The sequence below is a fragment of the Vitis vinifera genome, chromosome 18 (genome assembly GCF_030704535.1).
Source record: "Vitis vinifera cultivar Pinot Noir 40024 chromosome 18, ASM3070453v1".
NCBI classification, from domain to species: domain Eukaryota; kingdom Viridiplantae; phylum Streptophyta; class Magnoliopsida; order Vitales; family Vitaceae; genus Vitis; species Vitis vinifera.
Genome location: NC_081822.1, coordinates 33,980,371 through 34,008,205, shown reverse-complemented (window position 1 = coordinate 34,008,205; position 27,835 = coordinate 33,980,371). Strand labels below are relative to the sequence as shown.

The 27,835-nt window shown below is 34.9% G+C and overlaps 2 protein-coding genes across 4 annotated transcripts in view; both read right to left on the bottom strand.

Annotated features, from left to right (window-relative positions):
- Positions 1-2,898: 2,898 nt before the first annotated feature.
- LOC100265509 (valencene synthase) lies at positions 2,899-11,639 on the bottom strand. The gene is made up of 13 exons (XM_019217892.2): positions 11,541-11,639; positions 11,178-11,451; positions 10,730-11,102; positions 10,435-10,653; positions 10,200-10,349; positions 9,873-10,116; positions 9,494-9,778; positions 4,791-4,959; positions 4,234-4,606; positions 3,928-4,146; positions 3,726-3,837; positions 3,388-3,636; positions 2,899-3,294 (listed from the first exon to the last, which is right to left on the bottom strand). Exons 1-13 carry the CDS (start codon positions 11,637-11,639, stop codon positions 2,998-3,000), a joined length of 3,063 nt encoding a protein of 1,020 aa, XP_019073437.2. The 3' UTR covers positions 2,899-2,997.
- Positions 11,640-14,077: 2,438 nt separating this feature from the next.
- Positions 14,078-27,835, bottom strand: part of LOC100260107 (phospholipase SGR2) — a 42,380-nt gene continuing 28,622 nt past the window's right edge. The window contains exons 8-21 of one of the 3 annotated variants that reach the window (XM_010647575.3): positions 26,286-26,456; positions 20,621-20,770; positions 19,136-19,201; positions 18,484-19,032; positions 18,357-18,405; positions 18,107-18,228; positions 17,909-17,981; positions 17,197-17,299; positions 16,952-17,045; positions 16,774-16,860; positions 15,903-15,951; positions 15,582-15,685; positions 14,959-15,005; positions 14,078-14,662 (exon numbers count right to left, since the gene is read on the bottom strand). In XM_010647575.3, the coding sequence (XP_010645877.1) occupies positions 14,425-14,662; positions 14,959-15,005; positions 15,582-15,685; positions 15,903-15,951; positions 16,774-16,860; positions 16,952-17,045; positions 17,197-17,299; positions 17,909-17,981; positions 18,107-18,228; positions 18,357-18,405; positions 18,484-19,032; positions 19,136-19,201; positions 20,621-20,770; positions 26,286-26,456 (1,902 nt within the window). In that variant the 3' untranslated portion in view covers positions 14,078-14,424. The remainder of the gene's footprint in view (positions 14,663-14,958; positions 15,006-15,581; positions 15,686-15,902; positions 15,952-16,773; positions 16,861-16,951; positions 17,046-17,196; positions 17,300-17,908; positions 17,982-18,106; positions 18,229-18,356; positions 18,406-18,483; positions 19,033-19,135; positions 19,202-20,620; positions 20,771-26,285; positions 26,457-27,835) is intronic. The other 2 variants (XM_002275576.4, XM_059734264.1) reach the window with 2 other exon arrangements.

Sequence of the window (27,835 nt, the reverse complement as noted above, 5' to 3'; positions counted from 1 at the left end):
ACCCTTAACACCATTAAGTGATTTTTGTTGCACCATGAGTAAATTAAACCTATAAGTTTAATTGATGAAAATACCCAAAATTAATCAAAACACCTCAATACCAAAAATACTAATACTTGCATTTTTATTCATTCCATTAAACATTGTGCATCAATTAAAGTGTTTGGATTCATCTTTACATATTACAAGTACTAATATTTTCTACTTCTAATCTTATTACAAAACTCTTCAACCATTAAAAACACTTATACTTAAAAAGACACAACATCCCATGTCCTTTAGTTGTATGTCTCTTAACTATAACATCAAAACTTAGCTCCCCCTTTCTTCTTAAACCCCTCTAACATGTCCTGTAGAAAATAATTTTTATAGAAAATGAGTGAACTATAGCTGACACCAAGATAGATGGAAAAATAAAAGAACTAAATAGATAGAAAGGAAAATACAATCTCACCACCCATGAAGTAAATACTAAGGGATATAAATTCAATCACCACCCAAAGTAGTTCACAAGGGATATAGAGCAAGGAAGTAATCCTTCAACCATTCACCCTTTTTCTCCAAAGCCTTTGCGTTTCATCAATCAACTTCCTACCTCTTTAACTTGGAACAACCCTTCAAACATGAACAATTTCCAAGACTATATTCCATTAGTAAGTTATAAAGTCTAACTTAAATCACAAATTTCACTATAATATACCTAAGAAGTAGAACTTCTTTGATTCTCAAGTAGCACTAAACAATTACACTTCTTTATGGAAAATTGAATATAACTTCCTCTCTAGAATTTCAAATGAAGTCTCATAAAATACATTTGAATCTTAACTCAAAGACCTTTAATGTGGTATATAGTATGCATGAGAATTTTCACTATTCTAGCACTAGATTTAACTTGAATATACCCCTACAAAAGTAGTTTCATTCTCCCATGCATCTTGTATGATTGAAGTAAGGAGTTGGAACTCTTTTTTAACTAGGTGTTGGATCATATAATAGGACACTCTTATGTCAAGCTCCCCTTATTGGAGAAGACTTTCCCTCAAAACCTAGATCTTTTTTTTTTTTTTTTTTTACCATGGTTTGGAGAAAGATGAAAAGCATTAGAAGTTTTTAAAGCACCATAGCTATTAGGCAAATCAATCTTGTGGGCATTTTTACCAATCCACTAAATTACCTTAAAGCTTGGATCTATATTAACTATTTACTATAAAGTTTACCGGTTGTATAATGTTGGCTCATAGAGAGAGAGAGGAAAGTATCATTTCAATTTGATAAGGTAAACAAACATATAAAATTTGTACCAATAATTATAAAAAAATTAATAATAAATCATTATAATGAAAATGAATGTGAGTACACATAATCATCATAAAGCATTATAGTTCTTAGACTTTTATTGAAAGATACACATTCTTACCCAAATTCACTCTTCATTCAAAGTCTTCAATGGCTAATCTCTGAATTTAATAATAAATTGAAGACTTGGAGCCAAATCTCCGAACTTAATAATAAATTGAAGACTATGAGCCAAATATGAATTTGAAGATGATAAAAGGCAATACAAATTCAAAACTCTAGATAAATGACTATTATTGGAATTAGTTTGACGTTTTTGTTGTTGTCCAAGTATGTTTCCGACTTTTAGCTGAGACATATTATTATTTGGCTGCCTTTAATTGTTGTTTTGAGAGTTCTATCCATTGGTTATAAGTGTTATAGCGCTCAGCCAGGGCGAATCCTCTACCCTTGGAATTAAAATGACCACAACCGGCTAAACGATGGATATGGGGGTTTTGTAAGCATGACCAAACGAAAATTTTCATAACATGGCCCGGATCCACGGATGAACTTAAATACTTTTTCAAGGTCATCAGCGGGCTTTTTGATAGCAGTGAGACTATCGCAAATTGGTTTGAAATCCTTCAAGTACTCATCCAAGGACCGAAACCCCTTTTAAGGATCATTAATAGATTCTTCAAATGAACTACTTCCTCCACTATGACTGGGAGAAGATGTTACTCAAGAGAAGTCCAGAGCGGATACGTCATTTCAGCATTGAGATTCAAGCCTAATGTGTCTTATTTCATGGAACCAAGGAGCCATGAAAGAAGTAGACCATCGTTAACAACTCATGATGCATAGAATGTATTATCACTCTTATTTCCTTTGCCATCATCAATTATTGGAGCTGGTTTTTCATCACTTTGGAAACCATGAAATACACCTAGGTTACAGACCAGAGGAATAATGTGGGAATGCCATAGGAGATAATTGGTGGTGCTTGGCTCGACTGAAACCAAACTAGAGCACTAGTGAAATAATTGGATACTAAGTTCAGGCTCTCTCTTTTGATTTGAAATAAAGGAGGATGATGAAGACATGATACATGAGAGATTTTGAGAAAAAGGGTAAGGAAGCATTGTATTTTGTCCTGTTGTGGAAGGGTATAAAATATACACTAGCAATCTCCTAATTACATGATAATTACATAAACGAAATGGAAAGTATAGAGCTATATATAGCAGATTGAGTGTTGATTCTTACTTTATTTTTTGCACGTGATGTTGAAAATTATAGAGTTGTAGAAGATTCATGTTGATTCTTTCTTGAGTGCACGTGGTGTTGAATTTTGACTACTCTGAATATTTCTGCAGTCAATCTGGATTGAGTCCTTTAGTGTAGGGATTATATTAATGATATTTATTAACTGCTATCGTCATTGTTTTTTATTGTGTACTGGTCGGGTGGGATGGCTTGAGAAACTTTTTGGTCAAACCTATCAATCCATTAGACATACCTAACATAAAAAATCGATTGGGTGTAACCCGTATTTGGGGAAATTGCACATGGGAAAAACAAAAACTAGGTAATAAACAAGGCTGCTAAATATAGCAGCAGCATGGCAGAGCAAGTTCAGAAGGCCCTGAAGCCCAGCTACCAATTGAAATGCATACAAAGCAGAACCAGAGGATTTATTAGCATCACTAATCTCCAGGCTTATATAGGCACATGATGGACAAACAATGATGCGATATTATCATTCATCACTTCTCCAACATTGGTGAATATATCTTTACCCCCTCCGTACATGAAATCTCCAGCGCGTGCAAAATTGAGAACACGCGTAAGGAGATGCATTGGAATAGCAGTAGGTCTGAGGCAGCCCTGGTTTACATCTTTCCATGCATTCTCAACTTGCTTGTTAAGCTCTTGGTATGCATGCTGCTCTGAGACACCATGTTGCTTCATGTAACATTCAACACTTGATGCAGCATGTCCTCTCTGTTGCTCAAACTATACAAAAACCAACAGGAGATGTTTACAAAAATGATAATGAAATTCTCACACTAACAACATTCATATTGTCTTTGAGACATGAATGGGTACCTCGTGTGAAGCCATATCATCCATGAGCCTAATAATTGTGGAGGTGGCTTTCATAATCTTAGGGTCATTCCACACCCAATCAAAGACCTCCTTTGTTGCCATCCTTCCCATCCCAACAAAAGAGATGATAGTGAACAAGGTGACATCAGAGGTTACTAGTGCGACACTCAAGTACTCTTCTACCGTTGGTACATATTCTCTATGGAACCACTTGGACTCATTATGGTAAGCTCGAACTGCACTTTTCATCTGGAATATGTTCAACCAAGCAAATATTATATATCTATTCATGTATTACATGTAATGGGGAGACAAAGATGGAATTAAGTGACCCTTACCGCCTCTTTTGCATAGTGAACACAATATGATCTTTCTTCATTCTCCTTCTCCTCAATTTCTTTGTAGGCATCTAAGAGTGCCTGATAGCAAGGCTTCATGTATTCTGGAAGCCTATCTATGCAAGCAATTACCAGTTCCCATTTTAAGTACCGTATGACATAAATTCATCCTCCTCTAAGGTGCAAAATTTTTATGTCATACCTCTCAATTGCTTCTGTAAAGAGCTCCAGTTCTTCCGGAGTGCCATATGCATCATACATATCATCTATAACTGTTGCTATAGCAAGTAATTTGGCCTGTATTCTTCTAGCATACGAGTATTGGGGCTCAAAACATGCTACAGCAATCCACAGGTAGGTTTCCACCGCTCTATCTCTGAAAAAAGGCAGCTTCGAGGAGAAATCTAAATCTTTCCACCACCTGATCAGAAATACATAAATAATTCACATAAATTAGCCGCCTACTAAAGGATTTGAATTTGAGTGAATGCGAGATTTGAGAACCAACCTAGTGATGTGGCTTAACTCTTTCTTATACAGTGACTGCAGTTGGTTGAAATCTAACTTGGCAAGCTCCAATAAATCTTTACTATGTGAAGCTTCATCTTGGTACATAGTAATATAAGGCCTTGCCTCCAGCCTCTCCAAGCATTTCCTAATGGGGCGGTAGAGGGCTCGATTTACTGGTGCTGCAAGAGGACAGTCTAAATGTTCAACCAAAGACCTTAGGTGAGTGGTGGTGAAAGCAATTGCTTCATCTAGTATATCCTCTTCCTGAACCCTGAGATGTGCAGCTTCATACAACCCTAGCATGCCTTCCACATCTTTTATCAGACATTCCTTGAAACTACCATTTTCATCTGTGAATCTTTTGAATGTATCTGCAGATGAAAAAAATTTAGATATATATAAGATTGAATCATATATGTGAAGATTCCCACTGATATTCATGAGCCTTACCGCATGAAATATTGAATCCTTGCTGTCTTAGAAGTCGAAATCAAAGAGCAACATTATAGAGATCATCATATTTATCCCCATCCTCTTGGTAGTTGTCATAGATACGTCCTAATGCTTCTTCTATCTCTTCTTCAAAGTGGTATGCCACCCCTAGTCTTTGAACTGCATCGATGAAGTTCAGCTGCTGTGAAGGCTTACCAGCAGCTGCCATCAGCTCTCTTCTCACTTCCTCTTTCAAATCTTCTATCCGCTGCTGGTTATAGGCAAGGGTTATCTGTACCAGCAGCTGAATTAGTGTTTTACCTAATCATCTTGTAGCTTCATTATTACCCATTCAACATTTTTCATGGGATTTTAAATTACATAAGGTTGGGTGTCAACTTCAATTATAACTAATTTATGGGTTTCAATCTTGTCCCCCTCAATGATTCTATTCCATACTTTTACAAGCTAAGCCTTTAGTTAAAGGATTTACAATATTCTTTTAAGATTTTTTAAATCAAGATCATATTAGTCATTGGGAAAAAATTTGTTTAATACAATTATTTCGAATTCTTATAGGTCTCCTTTGCTCATTCAGATTTGTTCGTTTAGCATTTGCTATGGTAATTAAATTGATTGTCATAGACTATGGATACTGTAGGAACTGGTTTATCCAATAAAGGCATATATTTTAAAAGACTTCTAAGTCATTCAACTTTTATATAAGTGAAGTTTAAAGCTATAAACTTTAATTTCATGGCAAATCAAGATATAATTGTTTGTTTAGCAAATATCCAAGCTACTGCACCACCTCCTAAAGTGAAAACAAATCCACTAGTAACTTTAATCTTATCAAAGTCTAAGATCTAGTTAACATCACTAAATCATTCTAAAATTGTAGGGACTCCAGAATAATAAATCTCATAGTTTGTTGTGTCTTTCAAATATCTAAATACCCTTTCTAATGCATTTTAGTATTCTATATGATCAGGATTGCTACTGTATTTTAATCAACCTACCTACTATATATGTTATATCTGATCTTGTGCAATTGGTCAAATACATTAGAGATCCTATTAATTGAGAATGTTTGTATCATCAGACACTTTGTCTCTAATTCATTTTCAGATGTAGGTTAGAACTATAAGGTGTTAAAGTAGGTTTAATTCATAATAGTTAAATTTTTTTCAACAACTTTTCAACATAATGTGATTCAATTAAAATAAACTCATTATCAAATTTTATTAATTTGATACCTTATATAGCATCAGTGGGTCCTAAGTCTTTCATATCAAAATTATTGCATAAATTTTTTTCTTTAATAATCGCTAAAATTGTTCTAAAAATAAGAATATCGTCAACATATAAGCAAAGCATTATATAAACACCATCAAAATACTTCAAATAATCACACTTCTCAAAATCATTAATTAGAAAACTATTAAACTGAATCACTTTGTGAAATTTTTTATGTCACTGTTTAGGAGCTTGTTTTTATTATAAAGAGATTTAGCAAGTCTACACTCTTTCTTCTCTTGCCCAAGAATAATAAACCATTCAAGTTAGTCCATATAAATATCTTCATTTATTTCACCATTCAAAATGTTGTTTTTACACCTCATTTGATGTACTTCTAATTTGTAAATTGAAGCTATTACAATTAACACTAATGATTGTAATTATAGTTACAAATAAATTAGTGTGAGAGAAATCTAGCTTTAATTTTTCTATAATTCCATATGTTCTTAAGTTTTTTCTAAAAATCCATTGGCATTAAATTTTTTTACAAACATGACAAAGATCAATTAAAAAGCAAGTCCTATTACTACCTAATAATATAATTCATTTCACTATTTATTGTTTCTTTCGAAAAGGAAGTCTCTAAGGAATTCATTGTTTCATCATATGTCCTGAGATCATCTTCAACTAAGTACAAGAAAAAGTCAACACCAAAAATCTTTTCAATCCTTATTTTACTTCTTCTTAGATAAGAATTTTCTTGGTTTTTTAAGATTAAATTTGAAGTAATTTCTATAAAAGAGTTAGAATTTGAGTCTCTTACTAATTTGGATAATTTATTTTTTAGAGGGAAGATATGCTCAAAAAATATAGCATCACATGACTCTAAAGTAGGATTGTTAGAGATTTCAAGAATTTCAGAATTTATCACCAAAAATCTTTAAGTCGCGCTATTTAAAGAATATCCAAAAAATATGCATCCTACAGCATTTGGACCTAATTTTCTCCTTTTTTTTTATTGGAATATTTATTTTAACTAGACACCCCCATACTTCTAAAATTTTTAGATTAGATGTCCAATTTTTCCAAATTTGATGTAGTGTTTTTTTTTTTCAACTTTTATTAGGAACTCTATAAAGAATGTGAAGTAGAATATAAGGCTTCACCCAATAAATTATTTGGTAAACTTGAACTAGTCAACATAATATTTATCATATCTAATAAGCTTTTGTTTTTCTCTTTACAACTTCATTAGATTGTGGTGAATAAGGTGCAGTTATTTGATGAATTATCTCATGTTGTTTAGAAAAATAAGTCATTTCTTTTGACATATATTATAAATTTAACATAAATCTCAAACTTCCTCAATGGATTTCAATATAACTCATACTAGCATTTTTATTTTTATTTTCATTTATAAATTTGCGTATGAACCCAACTAACCAAGGCACCACATAGCCTCAAAATACATCATGTTCGAAGTCCTCAAGATATTCCAAATTAATTTATTCAACCAAATAATAGGTATATAATGAATTTCCATATTGCATTCATACATAAGATAACTTCATTATAGTATATTAAGGCCTACATTCATCAAGGCTTCCATCTACATCTAAAAATAAAATAACTAAAACGGGTAAGCAAATACCATAAGTATTACAAAATATTAATTGAATGAGGCTCTAATTTTTTTACCTTTTCTAGAAGCTTCACTATTTAAAGATAACATAGCTTAATTATGGGGTGTGACAGATATTGTACAACCTCGATGCCTTTTTAACAGGAAAAATGGTTCAATTCTATGCATATCTCCCACCACAAGGATATGCAATGAACATAAATAAAGTTATGCATATATCATATCATTTCAATTTGATAAACCAAACAAATATGTAAAATTTGTACCAATGATTATCATATTTCATCATTCAAACGTAAATAAACATGAATGCACACAATCATCTAATACACTATCATTCCCAAAATTGTATTGAAAGATACATATTCGTATTTTATTTCTTATGTAAAGAATGAAGAATTTTAAAATTGTATATAAGATTCTTAACTATGCAAGGCTGATCAAATAGGATGGCAAGATATCAAAAACCTAGAGGGAGTGTAAGAAATTTTATTGGGGAGAGAGCAAAATTAGAGAATTTGAAGAGATGGTTTTCTTTGTTTTTTTTTTTTTTTTTTTTTTTTAGTTTACCTTTGCTGGTGGAATAATGCTCTAAATACGTAATCCGACATTAATAATTTTGTGATGATATGGAAACCCCACCCCCCCCCCCCCCCCCCCCCCCCCCCCCCCCTCAAGTCAAAACAAGCTCAATGAATGCGAATCCTATCAAGTTTTAGCTCTAACCATCAAACCAAACACCTCAAATCATCCCAAAATGCTTAACGTTGGGAAGACTAACTCCATCCCCAAGTTGTGCCAAATCCATTTTAGACATTATGAGCCATGCTTACAAATTTGAGCAAGTGTATCTCAAGTGCACATAGGTGTTGAAATCCATAAAAGATTCAAAGAGAAAAAGAAAGAAAATAAAAGAAGATCTAGGATTTCTTACTATGAGTTCTCTTTAAAATAGGTACAACATTATTACAGTTTAGATATATCGACTAAAAGAAAATAAAAATTAATTTACCTTTACTTCTAAAAAGAAAGAAAATAATTTTAATATAGTAACTAAATAAATAAGAAATATAGTAACTAAATAAGAAATATAAAAACCCCTCTTATCCTTCTTATTGGTTAATTTCGTTCAGACCCTTCTTACTTGTTTGAATGTAAGTCATTATTTACAGGGAATCATCACTTTGTTCAAGGTTATTTACTTATAGCTTGAATCTTATTTAACTTAATTTACAAAACAAGTTGTTCTAAATCCATGTAATTGCTTAAGTTTGAGCATAATTTTCAGGTAATATTAATTTACATCCATCTTTGCTCTCGTCACTCTCATCTTTTTCTTTTATTTTTCAAAAATAGAAGTGGGTGTATTAATAATATCTTTATTTTTTAATGGGGCCTCTTACTCAACATACAAGCGGGTGTATGACATCAGTCGGTCATTGTTTCTTATTGTGTATTGATCGGGTTGGGATGGCTTGACAAACTTCAGCTGGAACAAACCAAATAGGAAAAAATGTGGCACACCAGCATAGCAGGAGGGAAGTTCAGAAGGCCCTAAACCTTAGCCACCAAGTGAAACAGCCAAAGGAAAAAGGCAGCATTTATCTCATACTTTCTAACTTTCTCCCTCGCTTTCGTCCCTATAGTTGCATGTGAAAAGACACATTAGGGACCTAGGAAAGCAAATCATGAACAAACGTTTTTGGACTTGCATATGGGGCTGAATAAATTGAGGAAATAAATATGCTCTACCAAACAATGCATTGATACCATGTTGGAGAACCAAGTTTGCCAAAAGTTTAAGCTACTAGAATTTGAACTCGTAACATATATCATGTTGTCCAACAGAAACCAAATACAAAAAGGAACCCCAAACCAGAAAGACAAATAAAGCAGAAGCTAAAAGACCTATTAGAATAAAATATCTTCAGGCTCATATTGACACAGGGTCAATGAACAGTGATGCAATATTATCTTTTAGCACTTCTCCTACATTCGTGAATCTATCTTCACGGACTTTGTACATGAATTCTCCAGTGCGTGCAAAATTGAGAACCCGTGTAAGGAGATGCATTGGAATAGCAGTAGGTCTGAGGAACTCCTGGTTTATATCTTTCCATGCTTTCTCGACTTGCTTGTTAAGCTCTCGGTATGCAAGTTGCTCTGAGACACTATTTTGCTTCATGTAACATTCAACACTAGATGCACTATGCCCTCTCTCTTGCTCAAACTAGATGAGAAAAAAAAATGAAAAATAAAAACACACACACACACAATATAAGATGTTTTTAAAACCCTTTGCTTTTGAGATATGAATAAGCAGCATTTTGGAAGTAATATTTCAGATCCATGAGCCTAACAATTGTGGAACAAGCTCGGACAATCTTAGGGCCATTTAACACCCAATCAAAGGCCTCCTTTGTTGCCATCATTCCCATGCCAACAAAGGAGATGATTGTGAACATGGGGACATCAGAGCTTACTAGGGCAACACCCATGTACTCTTCCATCGTTGGTACATATTCTGCATGGAGCCATTTGCCTTCATTGAAGTAAGCTCGAACAGACCTTTTCATATGGAATATGTTCCACAAAGCAAATATATATTACGCTAGTATATATTGCATGTAATGGGGAAACAAAGATAGGACTCTGGGAGCCTTACTGCCTTTTTTGCATAGTGAACACAGTAAGGTCTTTCTTCATTTTCCTTCTCCTCAATTTCTTTGTAGACATCCAAGACTGCCTGATAGCATGGCTTCATGTATTCTGGAAGACTATCTATGCTATTATTGTCCCACCTGAAAAATGATTAACCAGTTCCCCTTCAAAGTACTTATTTAAATAAATTCATGTCACAGTCTGAAATTTGTAGGTCATACGTACCTCTCAATTGCTTCTGTGAAGAGTTCAAGTTCTTCCAAAGTGCCATATGCATCATAGACATCATCTATAACTGTTATTAGAACAAGCAATTTGGTCTGTATTCTTCTAGCATACGAGTATTGGGGCTCAAAACATTCTGCGACAATCCAAAGGTAGGTTTCCACCACTCTATCCCGGACAAAAGGCAACTTCGAAGAGAAATCTAAATCTTTCCACCACCTGAGAAATACATTAACTAACATATATTAACTTCTTAATCTAAATCATGAAATGAATGCAAGATTTGAGCACTAACCTAGTGATGTAGCTTAGCTCTTTCTTGTACAGTGACTGCAGCAGATTGAAATCTAACTTGGCAAGCTCCAATAAAGCTTTACTGTGTGAAGCTTCATCTTGGTAGATAGATATGTGAGGCCTTGCCTCCAGCCTCTCCAAACCTTTCCTAATGGGCCGGTATAGGGCTTGGGTTGCTTGTGCTGCAAGAGGATAGTCTAAATCTTCAACCAAAGACTCAAGGTGAGCGGTGGTGAAAGCAAGTGCTTCATCTAGTATATCTTCTTCCTGCACCCTGAGATGTGCAGCCTCATATAACCCAAGCATGCCTTCCACATCATTGTTCAGACATTCCTTGAAACTGCCATTTTCATCTTTGAACCTCTCGAATATGTCTGCAAAGGAAAATTTTTGAGATACACGATTGAATCATATATGTGAAGATTCCCACTGATATTCATAAGCCTTACCACATGAAATATTGTACCCTTGCTGTCTTAGAAGTCGAAATCGGAGAGAAACATTACAGAGATCATCATATTTATCATCACTGTGATGGTAGTTATCATAGATATGCCCTATTGCTTCTTCTATCTCTTCTTCAAAGTGGTATGCCATACCGAGTCGTTGAACAGCATCAATGAAGTTCAGATGTTGTGAAGGCTTACCCGCAGCTACCATTAGCTCTCTTTTCACTTCCTCCTTCAAATCCTCAACCCGCTGCTGGTTATAGGCACGAGTTATCTGTACCAGAAAATTGCATGCACACATTACTACTAAACAAATTCGAAGAAAAAACTTTAGATAGTTAAGATCTTCTTATGTAAACTTACCTCATCATCAGGAGTGTAGTTGATGAAACGATTTCCCCAGATGCTGGAGCGAAAGCTTACTACTGGACGTTTTACCTCTGCTGAGAGATGAGAAGACATGTTGCTCCACAGGAATGCCCAATTGGTAAGTATATATGAATATGACTAAGAAAGCCTACAAGCTTCAGTATTTATAGGATGGATATATAGCCCTAAAATTCACTGGCAAGTTGAGCAATATTTCTTCATCAACTGCTAATAATGCAGGGCTGCAGCAGGTGAATTATTACTTATTAAATTTATCTAGATAAATTACTTTCATAATTGAGTATTTGTCTGTATGCTTTGACAATTACCATATGTCCCCATGTGGTAGGTGTAGAAATATTAATTTGCATGGCTGTGGATGCAGTTGGGCATAGGAGGGTAGAAACCTCCTAGTCTTAATTGTCAATGTATTCTTCTCCTTCTTCTCCAAATTCAATTAATTATTTCATGTGTCTGGTATGGTGAGAGGCATAAGGTCTGTCTGAATACTGTTGTTAGTACAAAATAAAAAATAAAAAATAAAAGACTAACAATTTTTTTATTAAAATAATTTATTTTGAAACTTTTTTGTTTTTAAGAAAAAATTTAATGCTTAAATAATTGAAAATATGAAGAATACTCTAAAAAAAATTTGTTATATATAAGAGCATTTTATTATATTAATGCTTAAATAGCATCTGTTAAGGCTACAACACAAGTGAGTTGGTTCAATTGATGGCTAACACAAAACCAACTTGAATTAAAAAACAATCAATTCAAACTCATCCCAACCTGAGATACTCAACATAATCCAACTCAACATCATTTTTCTAAATTAAGTTGAATTTGAGTTGGTAGAGCTAAATTTGGGTTGGTCAAATTAAACTCGGGTTGATAGGATTATACTCGAGTTAATCGAGTTAGACTCAGGTTGGTCTAGTTAATTAGATTGCATGATTCTAAATTCATATATAATGGTTTTTAAAAAACTTTTTTCTATATATTTATATCAAAATTTAAATAGTAATAAGACAAAACTTTAATGTAACAATAAAACAAAAAAAAAGTAAAATAAACATATGCATGATCCTAAAAAGATAAAAAAATATATGATGTAATTATAATTTGATTTTTTTCTATGAAATCTAAAAAGAAAATAAATTTATTATTCAAAATAATAAACATTATAAATATTATAAAAATATTAAACAAGTTATGCTTAGTTTATCTGAACCATATGGTCTTAACCCAACCCAAATTGAGCTTAAGTTAAGAAAACTTAACCTAAGCTCAACTCAAGTGCTAAAATTATTTGCTCAAATATCAGGTTGGGTCGGACCAACTAGCCCAAATTGCACCCCTAATATGTATGGTACTTAAGTAACGTCCAATGAAAAAGATATAAAAAAACATATAAATTTCTTCTTTCTTTTTTATGTAATTGCTCATAAAAAAGTTAAAAGGAGGAAAATTAAATTATTAAAGAGTATACCTTTTTAAAAAAGGAAAATTACTCAATTTTGTAAATAGGAAAGAAAATACTTTTGTACTTCTCCTCTTTTTGTCTTAATATACTTGTTACATTAACTTTATAATTTATATTAAAAAAAATTGACTGGTTGTACCATGCTGACTAGCATGTTCCTTTTCTTAAAAACCTTTCTTATGTACTATAAAATTTACAGGTTGTATAATGTTGGCTCATAGAGAGAGAGAAAGAATCATTTGTAAACAAATGAAAATGAAAATGAATGTGAGCACACATAATTATGGTAACGCATTATTGTTCTTAGACTTTTATTAAAAGACATGTATTCTTACCCAAATTCACTATTCATTCAAAGTCTTGGATTGACTAATCTCCGAATTTAATAATAATATGAAGACGGAGCCAAATATGAATTTGAAGATGATGAAAGGCAATACAAATTCAAAACTCTAGATAAATGACTATTGCTTCATTCATACTACAACTAACCATTGTTAAACCCAAAATCATCTTAGTAGGCATAACTCATAAGTACTTGGACAAAGGCTGAAAAATTAAATGTTGGGTTTTTTAGGGATTAGGATTCCTTATTAACATTCTTGTGTGCTGCTTCCATTATAATTTTGAATATTATTGCTCTCCCTTTTTATTTATTTATTTGGTATAATTTTGAATATTATTGCTCTCCCTTTTTATTTATTTATTTGGTACAGGTTACTCCAGCCCACTTTGATATCTAAACCATTTATGGGGGCATTCTTAATACCAAAGAGTCAGAACAAAAAAAAAGGGAAAAAATTTAGAATCATTATTTAGAATTAGATTCTATCTCGACACCTCTTGAGATATCCGTAGCATTCCCTGACAAGAGTTATCATCAGGCTTATATAGTATAAGAATGCATGGAGTATGTCAATGTCACTATAGTACAGACCCTTCATCAACCTTTCATGGGAGAAACTCTGAAATAGCAATCACAAAACCTCTTGCCAACATGTCTTCAAGTGCCCTTGCAAAAGAGACTTGTATACCACACACTAAATGAATAAAGCAAAATTCACTTAAGTCACTGGTGAAATAAATTACATATGCACAAATTACCTAAAAATTGGGTGAGAAAATATTTTCAGGGATAGTCCTATGTTCAACATAATGTACAGAGGGAAACAAATAGGAAAAGGGAGAGAGATTTTCTATGTATGAGCAACTGTGTAACAAATGAGTGGCATCTACAAAAGATTTTTTTGGTTCCCGGTAAACTGCAATTGCCCATTCCCATTTTTGCTCTGTATGAAGGTCAAGGAAATGGCTAATGGCTCGGCCTTGGTTGTGACCAGCTGCTCTTTCAGCTTAATCCCACCAAGGTAGGAAGAGGAGATTCAGTATTGTTCAGGACTGCATGATCTTCTTAGCTTTCCTTGAGAAGTTTCTAATTACAACTCTCTCAGCAAATGTCAAAGGAAGTTCTTCATCTGCAGCTTCTCGTTGGTCAGTCCAGCCAGTGGAGCCATTCTCATTTTTGGAGCTGCCTCCATTGGCTTCCTCTGATGAGCTGGGTTCTTCAGGTATATCTCGGTACAAGTGTTTCAGTATGAAAAGGGCAGTATCATAGTCCCTCCAATAGTTTCTGCACACCACAAGGTACCGACCAGAAGGAAGGGCGATAAGCATGTATATTACAGTACTATTTACCAAAAAAGCATGCGCAGCTACCATCTTTTCATCAACGAATCTCTTTATTGCTAAGAAGTGGGGAAAAGGGAAGAAATTTAAAATCTAAATATGATCTAGTTATTGTAAGATTTCAAAATTATCATCCATTTTCCTCGGTCAACCAAAAATAAAATATATTTTAGGTGTACTTATTCACAAAATTCTATAATCAACTTATGCTTGTGTTAGAACTACAAAATGAGTACTTACGTATGTGCTCCAATGGCTGATATATATGCATGTTCAAATGTTTTGTCCTGCAATACCATTATGGAAAATCGCATTAGAGAGAAATCAAAAGCAGTAGGGCCACTGTCTTCATAACATATGGAATTAACTAAATAACCTCATGTAAAGTTAAAGAAACCAAACAAAATCCCATACATTGACCAAGCTTAAGAGCACATATATAACACAGATGGAAAAGGCTGATAATCTGCTGAGGCTCTCAATCGTTCAACTTATAGTCGTTTATCCATTTGATCTAGCCAAGATGATATGCTGTCAACTACTTGTCAGACTCTAGTCACTGGCCCTAAGGAGGCTCAGTTTACTGAGTTCTTTGGTTATTATTCAATTGGGTGTATTTCTCCATAGGTACAAGAAGCTGAGTCCCAGAGTTTGGGGTGGGATTGCGGGAGGTGGCAACCGGAGTCCCAGAGAGGACAAATTAAATGGTGACATTGGAAACCACATCCACAAATGATTTGATACCACTTGTTGCAGATACAGAATGTGTAGAATGGTTCAAATATATAGAATATGACATGGTCAAATGTGGAATATATAGAACACAAGCTCAAATGTTGACATCAAGTTTTAGAAGCACATACTTGGAGCATGTGATCAACCCGTCCATCTTCACTTCCAGTTAATCTTTCCAACATAATTGAACCATATGATCTCTCATCATTTTCTTGGGAGTTTTCCACCTCATCTGAAGTATACATACAAAATTAAAGCACACTAAAGATGTAGATTAAGGAATAAAGAAGGTAATTTATTTCCTTCTTTTTCATTGAAGGAAGGTAGAGAAGAGATACAGAGGGGCAACAGAAGTGTGTCAGGAAAAGGAGGGCACTCAGCAGCGATTATTATTCTAAACAAAATTGATTGAAGGGAGAGAAACAGAGAAAAAGGATGGCAGCTATTACCTTCCAGGTCATTCCTGTTTTTCGATTGGCATACTGTGAGCACTTTGACCTGTTCAACAATCGTGGAATTTAGAACTCTAAACTTCCTTGCAAATGGACACTTCAAATGAGTGATGTAACTATAGCAAACATGAGACTATGTTACTTCGTACATGTATGCGCATACAGAATGTGTCTTAACACAATGTGTCCAGTAAGGGAAGAAGGAATTGATTCCTGATCACAAGAAACTACGTGTTACTTTTTTACATGGGTATTTTAAAGCAAATACCCATGCCAGATGCACTATGTTACACAATTGAATCCTAGGGTAGCAAAGAAGAACATTTAACTTCAGACAATTTAGCTCAGTCCCCATGTTCTAGGATACAAGAAACACTGGGATCCCAGGGTAGAATGGGAGAACATGTAACTTCAGACAGGCTCAGTCCCCATGTTGGTTTAGTTCATTGTTGATACCTATATAATGTATATTTAAAATAAAATAATGTACGAATGTAGCCTACATTTTTCTCCAATCTAATGTCATTTCTTCTACATTTCTGAGTTTAATGAAATCAGGACTACCCAAGCCAATTTAAATTGCCCATGATAAGTGGTCACTACAAAGGATGTATATTAATGCATAAACCTCAACTTCATTGAGTTTTATGAGGAATGACATTGAATTTATGCAGTTATACATAAGAACTACAGAGATTTTGATGATGCTTGGTGGAATTGAACTTTGCCAATCAGTCAAACAGAGCTAAAAGTTTGAGAACAAACTCTTCTAAATGAAATAACAGAAAACCATTCAAAATCCCAGATCACTAAGATACAGAAAAGCAAAATCATGAATGAAAAATCAGAAATCAGAAAATATATTAACTTCAGGAGGTGTACATGGGCGCACCCTTACAGACTGTAGGTGGTCCATCATTGCCTGAGAACGTGCAGCCAAATCTTCTGCAAAATCCTGCATCACACACCATGAACACCAGAAATGAAGGTAAAAATAAAATTTAAAAACTATAATCCAGAATCACATAGTTCTTAGAATACATTACCTGAAGCCCAATATGCAACCTCTTCCCACCTTTGTGGTAAGGGATAATAACCGGACGTGTGCCAATATATTCTTTACAGATAAGAGGTTCTATTCTGAAATTTTAAAAATAAATAAATAAAACATAAGGTGACAACAATCAAACATAGAGAAATGAAAGTGTGCAATATTTTACATATCATACACAGATACACCAGAGCAAAGAAAATGTGCAAACATCATTGTAATAGAGGAGTCTTTACAAACCTATATGCCACAGGATCAAATGGGTGAAAAATATTAAATATTTGCCGACACGATGGCATCTCTTCACTTATATTTTCCTCTCCCCAATAATCTTGACCTTTGCCTAGAAGAAAGAAAAAAAATAAAATAATTCATTAGAAATGAAATTTGGAATTCAAATCACGAGTCCAAACATGGGACAACTGTTAAAAAGAGGGGAGAAAGAATGAGTAAAATAAAAGTTTCAATTTTGTTACAACTGTTAAAAAGGGGGAAGAAAGAATGAGTAAAATAAAAGTTTCAACTTTGTTGGTCTATAAATTAGATACAAATGAAAATCAAATAATATCTAAAAGAATATATATCCTTTGTCATCATAATGATTGGATGGCTTTCTATATGCCACTCTCATCCCATGATATAGCACTCTCATTGGATGGCTCCTGTACACTGGGAAGGACAGGAGGACAGATTCCACCAATGAAAGAAGCCAGGCCTATATATATATAAGATTTTGAACCTCTATTCAACTTTTTTCCATTAAATAGTTGGAAAGTTAAAACACCAAATTTTGATTTTTTGCCCAATAATGAACGAGAAAGCTATTTGGTCATGACTGACCAATAACCAGGTTAACAAATTACTCTTTAACATTAATAATTGGAACTTTAATAGAGTTCTTCCAAGGAAAAAGAAAAGGGAAAAGGAAAAAAACAGGAACTTTAAGTATTACCAATGCCAATACGAATATTGCGGAGGGCAAGGAAGACACCAAGAGGTGATCCAACTGCAAAGAATGTGTCAACCTGACATGAAGATATACAAGTCAAAAGAGGAACTAGATAGATTGCAATTTACATGTATGCTATCTGCAACACAAATATGTTGGAAGATTCAATAAAGAAATGCACATGAATTCTTGTCTTTTTACCTTAAATTCAAGCTTTGTGTACTTAATATAAGGGGTATAATTCCTAGGTGCAACATCCTGCCCAGTTGGAACCCTTTCATAAAAGGGTTGCTTTGGTATAGCTTTATACCCTTCCTCATTTCCTGTTTAGGTTACATTTCAGAATCCAGAAAATCAACGTACAAAAGCTCCTTCCATAAGCAAGAGTCAAAAATCAAGAAGGAAAGTTCTATCCAGACATGAAATAATGTGAAGAACAGAGAAACTTTACCACCACACTGACATTCCAATTCTGCTATTCTTGCTTTCAGGGAAGCAATCTGAAACAGAGAAACTTCATTAAATAATAAATAAAACATGCCCACAGTTACAAAAAGTACTCATTTACAAATCCCCACCTCTTCTCTCAACAATTTGCATTCTTCATCTTTATTGCTTTTATCATCAAATAACTCCTCAGGTATTTTCTCTGAAACCCCATTTGGGATGCCCCTATCGTTTGTGCCGATATCTTCATCCATGCCATCTTTTTCTTGAGAAAACATGTCACTAGAATCACAAACTTGTTCATGGACACTTTCATTCAATGATGAGCTATCATTTGGTTGGTTAGAATCCATAGCCATTATAGAAGGTTCTTCCAAATCTGCTGTAACAGAAGGTTCAGCAAGTTCTTCCCCACAAACTACTACACTAGGTTGTGAAATCATCTTGTCTTCATTGTTGGGCACCACCATGTCCTGAGAATCATTGATCAAACTAGAATTCTCCAGATTGGTGGAGGAATTGTATGTAGAGGATTGATTGCTTCCACTAGGATGGTTTTCTTCTTTACTAGTTTGTTTTATATACATCGCATCCATTGGAAATGGACTGGACAAATTGTCTTGATGACAAAGGATATCATAAGAGAGGACACTTCCTAAAGAGTGACCATATATGGAAACCTATATAAAGATAGCATAATATGAGAGCATTAAATATGAATCACGAACTTAAATAGTCAAATACTGATGAATGAAAATGGTGACCTTTCAAGCATCCACATACCTTTCCATCATAACCCGGATTCCTCTTAAGAAACTTCAAATATAACCGGTTTAACTGATTTGAGACCTAGAAGCAAATTAATGGATCTTTAGTCCAAGCATGTTGTTACATTCAAACTGGATATTCAATCTCACTAATAAAATGTAAATTTCACTACTCTAGGACAACTGCCCCAAGCCCCAACAGGACCAAAATATAACGCAATAGTATTGTTTAAAGGAGTAGCTCTGTTACTGCCACATGATTTAAGGTATAGTTTACAACTTTGATCCAACCAAAAAATCCTATGTTAAAGGATGCATATCTAACTGTAGGCTATTTAATATTTTTTTACTATACACTAGCATATACATGTTATCAAAATGAGTGAAGTTAGTATTTGGAGTGTTGATGTAATCATATAGCATGATATACAACATGGGCCCAAAAACCTATCTATGCCTCTCCACATGCAAGTGTGAGGCCACACATAGGGTAGGGCTGTTCAAACTATGATATACATTGTGGTTCCAATTCTTAACAATTTAATCTTTTAGGAAAGTATTTGGACTGTTAATGTAATCATATACATGCCAAAAAGCATGGGTAGCATGATATAGACCATGGACCCAAAAACCTGTCCATGCCTCTCCACATGTAGGTGTGAGGCTGCACAGAGGGGGTGTTAAGACTACGATGTACATTGTGGGTCTAATTCTTAACAATTTAATATTGTAGGAAAGTTGGCAATTCAACAGTTTTACTCGCTGAAAATGTAGTTGTCCCATAGCCTTCGGTGGAGTTTGTTTTTTTGGCTTTTTACTGAAAACAATTTGTTTTCAGAATTTAGGTTATTTGTTTTTCTACTTTTTCATGACTTACTATAAACTTTTTACTAAATAAAAAAAGCTAAAATATGTAACTTTTTCTAAATAGAAAAAATAACATATTGATTTTTTTTACTTTTTAATACTTAGTGGAAATAAAATACTACAAAAACAAACAACCTAATATTTAACACTATTAAGCATTAAGGTTCTATTTAGAATTAAGTAAAAAAACAAACATCACCTTCTTCTTTTCCATTTTTTTTTCCTTTTTGTCTGATAAGGAATCCCCACCATGAGTGATTGACCAATTCTTGTAAAATTTAGTGTATGATCACATCTAAGTTTGCCAATACACTTATTAAAAAAAAAATATCAATTTTCTCCATTTTTCAAATGAAATTTCTCGTATTTGTGCTTTCTACTAATCAAATATGAGACAAATAAAGTTTAAAATTTCAGTTTAGTAATTAGCTAAATCTCAAGTGTAAACAGAAAAAATCAAGTTGTCGTATGATATATGAACTACCGATTGCAGTGTATGTAAAATGAAAATAACATCTCGGTCCAGCTATATAAACCATAGGCAAAGCATTTTAAGATGGTCAAATGGATTATTATCAACAAACGAATAAAATAATAAAAGGGAAACTGAAAAATTAAAGATAAAATAGAGTACCGAATTGATAATATCCTGACAGTAGATTGGGCTCATATAATATAATACATCGTGGACAGTTGCACTCAATGTGACACGCAAACCCCGAACACCATCTAACGTAATTTTTTCAACTGTGGATTCACCACTAAGCTTCAAACCTCTTCGCCACTGAAAAACAAGTATCAAGTAAGTAATTTTAGGCTGATTTTGCAACCCACCCTCAAATTAAAAAAAGGCAAAAAAAAAAAAGGAAGGAAAAAAAATGATACTGATGACAAAAAAGGAAAAAAAAATATATAGAAGGAATAAAGTAAAACAAAAAAAAAATGTGAAACAGAGTGCAAAACTCGTACAAATCCATTTTGACAAAGACCTAGTGTGGAAATCCGCTATAATTTTGAATGATGATTGGTAGGATATTAGGGAAAAATTGAGGCCCCAATTGTGGATAAATTGTGTTCTTCCATATTTGTATTTTTTTTCTTTTTTATTGTTCTCTGTATATTTGTTAAATAGGGATACGTTTATGTAAAAAACAGAGTTTTGAATGAATTCAAAAATCACTCTTAGTTTCTACATGGTATCAAAGTTTCGTTTGCTCTAAACCCTAATCTATCCATGAATGCCCAAAGAGGAAACAACCATGAAAGAGTGTCGGAGATACACTCTTCGATGGGCCCCGTCAGTGCATTCGACAACTCCCCACTCCACCTTACCGTTGAAAAACTGAATGGTAAGAATTACAGAGAGTGGGCTCAATCAATCAAACTCGTTATTGACGGAAAGGGAAAGTTAGGGTTCCTTACCGGCGAGACTCGGCGACCACCTCCGACAGATGTAGCAGCATCCCAGAAATGGCGGTCCGAAAACTCCTTTATCACCTCATGCTTGATTAACTCCATGAAACCAGCCATTTGAAAGACTTACATGTTCCTCCCAACAGCAAAGGATGTGGGGGATGCGATACGGGAAACGTATTCCGATGTCAAGAATGCTTCCCAAATCTTTGAAATCAAGACGCGGCTTTGGCAGATAAAGCAAGGAGATCGGGAAGTCACGGAATACAACACCGAGATGCTGGGTTTGTGGCAAGATCTCGATCTCAGCTGCGAAGAGGAGTGGGAGTACACGGGTGACAGCGTGCGCTTCAAGAAGAAGATGGAGAACGAAAGGGTCTTTGAGTTCCTAACGGGACTGAACCGTGAGCTTGACGACGTCAGGAGTAAGGTTCTCAATCGTCGGTCGTTGCCCTCCATCCGAGGTGCGGCAAAAGGAAAGCATGAGGAGAGTAATGTTGGATCTTTCATTTGGGCCTGAGGGCTCAGCCCTTTTAACCCATGGGCCTCATGGGCCCCATGCTACTGCTGGACGTGGGCCTCATGCTGCTGGAACTAGTGGGTCAAGCCCAAGACAATCCAAGAGGACTTATTGTGAGCATTGTAAGAAGTTGGGCCACACTAAAGACACTTGTTGGGCTTTACATGGCAAGCCCGCAAATTGGAAGCCCAAACAACCCAAAGCCCATAGTCATCAAGCCTCCACCGAAACCCAGGCAGACAAAACTCCCACAGAAATTTGTCAGTCAACTTCTAGTTTGGGGTTTAATTCTGACCAGCTTGTGAAATTATATGAGCTTTTTTCTAATTTCCAAGCCTCTAGTCAGTCTTCTACCACTTTATCCTCTGGTTCTTTGGCAAAAAAAAGTACTTTTTTTACAGCACTTAGCATCATGTCTCAGACTACTCCCTGGATTATTGACTCTAGTGCATCTGATCATATGATTGATGCTCATCATTTATTTTCTACATATTCTCCTTGTGCCGGTAATTTAAAAGTAAAAATTACAGATGGTACTTTATCACCAATTGCTAGCAAAGGGAGTATTCGTATTTCTGAGTCGATTACTCTCAACCCTGTCCTACATGTACCTAAGTTGTCTTGCAATTTGCTGTCTGTTAGCCAGTTAACCAAAGATTCTAATTGCTCAGCTAAATTCCTACCATCTCATTGTGTTTTTCAGGACCTATCATCGGGGAAGACGATTGGCAGTGCTAAGGAACATGAGGGTCTATATTACTTCGATGAAACTGATGTGCTTGGACAATGTTCTCCTACTGTTTATAATTCTGCATCTTATCCTAAGGACAATGAACTTTTGTTATGGCACAAAAGGATGGGTCATCCTAATTTTCAGTACTTAAAACATTTATTTCCTTCACTATGTTCAAATAAAACTTTATTGGATTTTCAGTGTGAAGTGTGTGAACTTGCCAACCATCATCAAGCGTCTTTTCCTAAGTCCAAGTATAAACCATCCATACCATTTACTCTGATTCACAGTGATCTATGGGGTCCCTCACGTACCCCTAATAGGACCCATAAAAAATGGTTTCACTTTTATTGATGATCATACTCGCCTGTGTTGGGTATATTTGTTGACTGATAAAACTGAGGTTCGATCAGTCTTCTTGAACTTTCACTCTATGATACAAACTCAATTTCAAACCAAAATTCAAATTCTTCGTACTGATAATGGTACTAAGTATTTCAATCACTCCTTGAGCACTTACCTACAAGAAAATGGTATTATACATCAAAGTTCTTGTGTTGACACCCCTCAGCAAAACGGGGTTGCAGAACAAAAAAATAGACATATTCTTGAAGTTGCTCGTGCTTTGCTATTTACATCTCACAGGCCCTCACAATTTTGGGGTGACTCCATTTTGACAGCCACATATCTTATTAACCGAATGCCGAGTCGGGTCCTATCCTTTGTCACATCCCTTCAGAAATTCCAAGAGTTTTTTCCTCATTCGAGACTTGATGCACATCTTCCACTTCATGTCTTTGGGTCCACTGTGTTTGTCCACACTCACGGACCTAAGCGGAACAAATTTGATCCCAGAGCGCTTAAATGTGTCTTTCTTGGCTACTCTTCCACACAAAAAGACTACAAATGCTATGACCCAGTTTCAAAGCTGCTATATGTTAGCCTAGATGTCACATTTTTTTAGCATACTCCCTACTACTCACTTCAAGGGGAGTCCATGAGTGAAACTAGATCTTCCTTAACCTCTGACTATCTTGATGTTGCTATGTTTGAATCCATTCCGTGCCTTATATCTACCCCTTCGCCTAATACAGAAGGACACTTAAACTCATGGGGAGATACGGAATTACAGAAAAATAGGGAAACACTTGTCTACTCAAGGAGGCCAAAATCAAAGTTCAATGAGACACTCATCTCCGAAGCACCAAAAGAGTCAGAACCGGTGATAGTTCCAACCCCTCAGGAGTATGGCTCCAATTCTGATCAGGTAACAAATGACTTACCTATTGCTCTTAGGAAACAATCTCGTTCATGTACTCTCCATCCTATCTCAAAATTTGTGTCTTATAATTCTCTTTCTGCAAAGTGTCATACTTCTACAACTAACCTTGACAGAATCCAGATTCCTAAAAACATTCAAGAAGCCTTCGAAATTCCAGAATGGAAAGAGGCTGTGATGGAAGAAATAAGGGCATTAGAAAAAAATGAGACTTGGGAAGTGATGAATTTGCCAAGGGGGAAGAAACTAGTGGGCTGTAAATGGATATTCACAGTGAAATATAAGGCAGATGGCACAGTAGAACAATACAAAGCCCGCCTAGTTGCAAAGGGGTTCACTTAGACCTATGGCATCGACTATACCGAGACATTTGCACCAGTAGCAAAGCTGAACATTATACAAGTTCTTTTATCCTTGGCATCAAACCTCGATTGGCCACTCCATCAGTTTGATATCAAGAATGCCTTTCTGAATGGTGAACTAGAAGAAGAAGTGTTTATGATGCTACCACCAGGGTTTTATAAGGAAGAAGAAGAAACTAGGGTATGCAAATTGAAGAAATCTCTTTATGGTCTCAAACAATCACCCAGAGCATGGTTTGATAGATTTGCAAAGGTGATTAAGAACCAAGGATACCAACAGGGACAATCGGATCATACTATGTTCTTCAAACAGTCCAATGATGGAAGGATCACCATTCTAATCGTGTATGTCGATGACATCATTCTCACTGGAGATGACACAGGACAAGTGGAAAGGTTGAAGAAGGTCTTAGCCACAGAATTTGAGGTGAAAGATTTGGGTCAAATGCGGTATTTCCTAGGAATGGAGGTAGCCAGATCAAGGAAGGGAATTAATATTTCCCAAAGAAAGTATGTACTTGACTTGTTGACTGAGACTGGCATGCTGGGATGCAAGCCAAGCGATACCCCTATCGAGGCAAGAAATAGGATGGAAAGCGATGGAAAGCTCGTGGATAAAGAGAAATATCAGCGACTAGTAGGTAGACTAATCTACCTTTCTCACACTAGACCTGACATTGCTTTCGCCGTAAGCGTGGTTAGCCAGTACATGCACTCACCAAAGGAAAGTCATCTGGAAGCAGTATATAAGATCCTCAGATACCTAAAGGGTTCTCCAGGAAGAGGACTATTCTTTAAGAAAAGTGATAGTAAGAAAGTAGAGATCTATACAGACGCAGATTGGGTGAGATCAACAGATGACAGAAGGTCTACTACAAGTTACTGTACCTATGTCTAGGGGAATTTAGTAACATGGAGAAGTAAGAAGCAGAGTGTAGTAGCCAGAAGCAGTGCCGAAACTGAATTCAGAGCAGTTGCACAAGGCATGTGTGAAGGACTATGGTTGCAGAAACTGTTGGAAGAACTAAGCATTACAATAGAGCTCCCCATTAAACTCTATTGTGACAACAAAGCTGCCATTAGTATTTCTCAAAATCCTGTTCAGCACGACATAACCAAACACATAGAAGTGGACAGACACTTTATCAAGGAAAAAATTAAGAAAGGGATTATCTGTATGACTTATATCCTTACTAGGGAACAATTGGCCGATATTTTCACTAAGGGGTTACAGAAATCTAGCTTTGAAGACTTTGTTTGCAAGTTGGACATGATTAATATCTATGATCTGACTTGAGGGAGAGTGTGGAAATCCGTTATAATTTTGAATGATGATTGGTAGGGTATTAGGGAAAAATTGAGGCCCTAATTGTGGATAAATTGTGTTCTTCCATATTTGTATTTTTTTTCTTTTTTATTGCTCTCTGTATGTTTGTTAAATAGGGATACGTTTATGTAAAAAACAGAGTTTTGAATGAATTCAAAAATCACTCTTAGTTTCTACACCTAGGAATAAGACCAATAACATATAAAACCAAATGATATTTACCTGCTTCATAGAATTATTCACAAAAAAATAAATAAATAAATTACTGAAATAGATCATAAAACATATAAAAGTCCATTTTGATGAAGGCTTGGGAATTTTTTCGAAAATCCCATCCTATACCAGGGCATTTCTGAAACAGATCATATAATGCATACAAGTCCATCTTGATAAAGACCCCAGAATTTCTGATAAAATCTCATGATATACCAGCGCCTTATTGAAACAGATTATAAAATGCATGCAAGTACATTTTAACAAAGGCCTTGGAATTTCTGAGAAAATCCCATACTGTACCAGGGCATTAGTCCCAAAACAATTCAGTGGTTACAAGACATTCCAATAGTTACAAAGTATTTGAATAACCCTTTAATTATTTCAAAAAGCTTTAAAATGATAAAATATACACCCTCCTTACCAACATGTATAAAAAATATACCGTTTACCTGGCATGGAATATAAAGGATCCTTTGAGTGCCACGTTGGTATGAAGTCAGGTGACGTTCAGAAAGACTTGCTGTGATATGGCGAAAATTGCCAACATCATCTATTAAATTAGATTTCTCTAATCTTTGACCAATACCATGAATCATAAATACTACATGACGAACAGGGACCTAGACGAACAAAACAACATTAAGCTGTTGCCAATAAAAAGAAAGAATTAACTTTATAAAGGAAAGAAACTTAGTGTGGTAAATATCAAAACAGATATAACTGAGGTTGCACCACAACAATTGTTAAACTTATTTCAGTGCAAAAACAATAATAAGGATAATAGATAATTGAAAATTTCAAGGCATTTAGATATTTAGATAATTCTCATTGGATATGAATATTATCTTGTATGGGTCCTTAAATTAAAGAACTGTCTGCTACACCAGAAAAAGAAACCAATTTACAAAACCTTATATGATAAATAAGCATTTTCCTTGGAATCAGGTCTGCAGTGAACCAGAACCCTCCCCACAAAGATTATATAAAGGAAGACAGAATAGATACAAGAAATAAGATCATAGTTTCAGATCCACTGACTGGAATAGCCCTTTGAGCAGTGCAGCAGTGGCAGTATGTCATCTACCTTGCTGCTACTGCCTTGGAATAGCTTGCTTTGTGGCTTGAAGGAAGAAGAGAAGACTATAATCAGGCTGTGGATAAGTGAGCCATTGACTGGAGATTGCCCTTCAAGCAATGCAGAATTGGCAGCATGTTGATCAGACATGCCACAATGAAAGCTGCTTCAATGCAGTAGTAGCAAGGTGCACGACATATCAGAAGTTATACATGTTTCCATGATCTGGCCAATTTCTTGATAGCTAATAAAATCATGCTTATTTGATTGGGAATACTTTACCACAGATTCTTCAACCTCAGAGAACGAGGATATGACATTCAAATTCACTATCCAAAAAGTAATTGTGCCTATTTGTAGATATGCTACTCACAATTGTTTTGCATCAAAATCTTTCAGAAGTCACTAGAGTAACATATTTGAATATTCAAGGTGGTGATTATTTGGTTCAAGACAAGTTCTCCTATCAAAATCATAACATGAAAAGCCCAGAAATTTTAGCTTTTAATAACCTTTTTTACTATGAAATAATGTTTTGAACAATTCATTAAATTCATGGACTCCCATATTTCTTCTCTCAAAACAACTGCCTAATTATGACTTTAAAGGAGGTTCAAAATGTGACGACTAATCTGATCAAAATACAAAATGCAACAACCAAATGCAGAATGAACAGAGTAGCAACTAATGTTCTTTGCAAGCACTGTGATAAATATATATATATTTTCACAAGCACGTCCCACCAATGGAATTAGTAAATTTCATAGTCTTCAATTAATGTAGAAGTCCATTCAAGTTTATTTCTTCCCTAAATATCAATTTGGAATTGGAGCCACTTTTAGCTGTGCAATGGCCTGTCCTTCCTACAATATTTAGTTTTATCCTACTTGCAATAGGGTTATGTAGGGGATGGTATCATGGAGC

Coding starts and splice junctions, on each gene's coding strand:
- LOC100265509 (XM_019217892.2), bottom strand. CDS start 11,639: ATGTCTTCTCATCTCTCAGCAGAGGTAAAACGTCCAGTAGTAAGCTTT. Junction 11,103..11,177: donor AGGGTACAATATTTCATGTG/GTAAGGCTTATG, acceptor TTTCCTTTGCAG/ACATATTCGAGAGGTTCAAA. Junction 4,147..4,233: donor GAGTTAAGCCACATCACTAG/GTTGGTTCTCAA, acceptor ATTTCTGATCAG/GTGGTGGAAAGATTTAGATT.